The sequence below is a fragment of the Notothenia coriiceps genome, unplaced genomic scaffold, assembly GCF_000735185.1.
Source record: "Notothenia coriiceps isolate Sejong01 unplaced genomic scaffold, NC01 NC01_scaffold00012201, whole genome shotgun sequence".
In the NCBI taxonomy this organism is placed as follows: Eukaryota; Metazoa; Chordata; class Actinopteri; order Perciformes; family Nototheniidae; genus Notothenia; species Notothenia coriiceps.
The window spans coordinates 1-2,761 of NW_011344902.1; the positions used below are offsets into that span (position 1 = coordinate 1).

Below are 2,761 nucleotides of genomic sequence, written 5' to 3' on the forward strand. Positions count from 1 at the left end.
AAATGGCTCGTTCCACACACACACACAGAGCCAAACTTTAATGAAACACAGAGACCCAGACGTAATAGTACTGTATAATATTATTTTCGAATCAATAATTTTTAAAACATTTTTTTTTTTTTTTTTAATTTTTTTTTTTTTTTTATAACCATTTTTCCTCCTGGTCTCTCGCGCCCCCCCTGTCATGCCTCTGCGCCCCCCTGGGGGGGCGCGCCCCCCCCTTTGAGAACCACTGGAATAAGCCAATAACAGTTACATTTTAGGTACATCTCCAATAATAGTTCAATTGGCCAACTTTATAATCCCTGAACATCAACAAGCGCTCCGGTCCCACCTGTGTGTTGAGGAATATTTTTGCTTAGGTGTTAGCCTTTGATCTAGGTCCTCATTATTTACTATTTTTCTCTGTCCTCATGGCTCAGGCATGTAACCTGGGGGAGTTTCTGTTATCTCTCTCACATAGAGGCAGCTCTGTCTCTTTCTATTATTAGCATATAAGACACCCGTGAGTCCAGCATATCAGATGTGCAAGTCTCTGGCAGACAACCTTAAGTTATGGACAAACAGTTATGTTGCCCTGCTTGTTTAGTCTTAACATGAAGAATGTTGATTTATTATTTCTGAACTAGTTCAAATATCTGACTAGGGGAGAGATTCTTCAGAATTGTTTTGGGCAATCGCTGTGTCGCCTCGTGGCTGCAGCAAATGTTTTTGTCAATTCTCCGGCCGTAACATAAAATAAATCTTCAGCTGTTTGGCATCAAGTTCCAGCTCTCCCGTGTTTTGTTGTGTTTGGACTCCATTGCACCAGAAGCTTCCATTACACTGCTTGCATCACTTTTTAGTGTTCCTGATTTTGATGATTTTTGAGCGTCTTGCAACGTTTATTCATTTGCATCGTTTTGTATTTGCAGCATTTCATTTATAATGTGCTTTTAAAAACAAGCTGCGCAAGTTTCGTCAAGTTGATGAAGATTTTTCTTCATTTGCATGTGTTTTCTCACATAACTGTTTTTTTATTTGCATCCTTTTTGAAGCGCGTTTCTCCGAATGGTGAAAAGTGTTTTGGGCTGTTGTAGCGTGTGTGCACCTGTCGTCCACCATAGGTTTGGCATAGGGTCTGTAACTTTTGTTAACATTGAATAGTAAAACTGAAACTTTTCAATCACATATTCTATTTACTAATAATTAATTTAATTGTGATAATACCTACCAGGGCATCACATGTGCATCCCAGGCTGTCTGTAGGCGTGAGGCTGATCAGAGGAAAGCTAGTCGGTCCACTCCGCTCTTCAGGATGCGCTGGTATAAAATAGGGTTCCCTGAGGACATGGTTCATACTGCCGTGGGTCCCGTTGTTCTCAATTGGAGTGATCTGCAAAAGGTCTGCACGGAACAGTGACTGTTTAGTTTTGTAGACCACTGTGAACAGTTCATATTTTAAATTCAAGGTTTTCAGAGCCGGAAATCTAGCATTGTATAAGTGTAGCCTTTGGTCTATGTTGAGGTCCTGTCGTTTCTTACAAGTAAAATGATCGATTATACCCCCAACTAAACACATAACAGTCTGCATTTTACTTGGATGCTTACAGTGAGATAAGAAACACCCAAAGCAGAGATTGCACTAGACTTTTTCGCTGCCCGTCATTTTGACGGACAGGATCGTAACATTTTCATCAAAATCCAGTATTACCCGTCGGCCTTTACACAACTTTGACGAGGGGGGGGAGAGAGAGAGCACGCTAGTGAACTGTCAACAGGGGGCGGCGCCGTGTTATGCATGCCCACTGCACCTCGCGGGAGCACGCACAGCGTAAAACCAAAACTCACAGACATTTCAATGATTTGTAAGGCAAAGTTAGGTTTGGAAACGGTATCATTTCCTTTTTGGCGGGCATGCATAACACGGCATAACACGGAGCCTCGCTCCGGGGAAGCTTTGGCGCTGTTCCGAGTTTGTTCTAATCTGTCAAAATGATGAAATGCTTTCAGATTTTTCCATCATTGTTAAAAAAAATATTCGGTTAACGCGACCTCTGACACATAGACTCACCACACATGAGATTGTATAGCTCAATGTTGGAGAAAGGTTCAATTTCTGTTACGTTCTTGAACTTGGGTCCGTAACTGACAAACATGGCCTGTAAGAAAAAAGGGAGGGAGACATTTGAAACCTTTATTTGCCATGTTGGGTTATAGGGTGAACACAATAAAAAACATTTAAAAAATAATTGAAATTAGAAACGAATTGAATACCAGAGAGAAAACAATTGAAATGATGCAGATACTTTTCTATACATTGTAATATTAGGCAGACTTTATGGAGGGCTTATAGAACATAGTTTCAGTTCTCACGTGCATGCTCTCGGCATCGTTGTCATAGCCGTGAGTGCCGCCGGAGCAGAATGGGAGAGATCCTGGATATCTGTGGAGAATCCAGAACAGATTTAAGTTTTAATAAAAATGAATCAGATGAGAAACGTGCAGAGAGAGAGGAGAAAGGAATGAACTCTATTGGTAGAGGATTTTAAACAAAGGACCAGGTGTGCTTATTAAATATCCCTGATTTCAATTTGTGCTTTGAAAACCCCTCCAGAGACTGATATTGAACTTCTTGGGCAAAAAGAATAATGGCCATATAATAGGGGTGTAACGGTACACGTACCCGTACCGTACGGGCCCTTCGGTTCGGTACACGTGTGTACCGAAGTGTACCGAACGAATATAACGTTAAACGTAAAAAATTGAGAACGTGAACAAC

General features: G+C 41.1%; 1 protein-coding gene across 1 annotated transcript; it reads right to left on the reverse strand.

Moving 5' to 3' along the window:
• Positions 1-1,182: 1,182 nt before the first annotated feature.
• On the reverse strand, positions 1,183-2,448 carry LOC104947269 (ectonucleotide pyrophosphatase/phosphodiesterase family member 3-like; the record flags this gene model as incomplete). The annotated part of the gene is made up of 3 exons (XM_010773252.1): positions 2,356-2,448; positions 2,054-2,141; positions 1,183-1,386 (listed from the first exon to the last, which is right to left on the reverse strand). Coding segments are annotated over exons 1-3 (298 nt in total), but the record flags the coding sequence as incomplete, so codon positions are not given.
• Between the last annotated feature and the right edge of the window lie 313 nt (positions 2,449-2,761).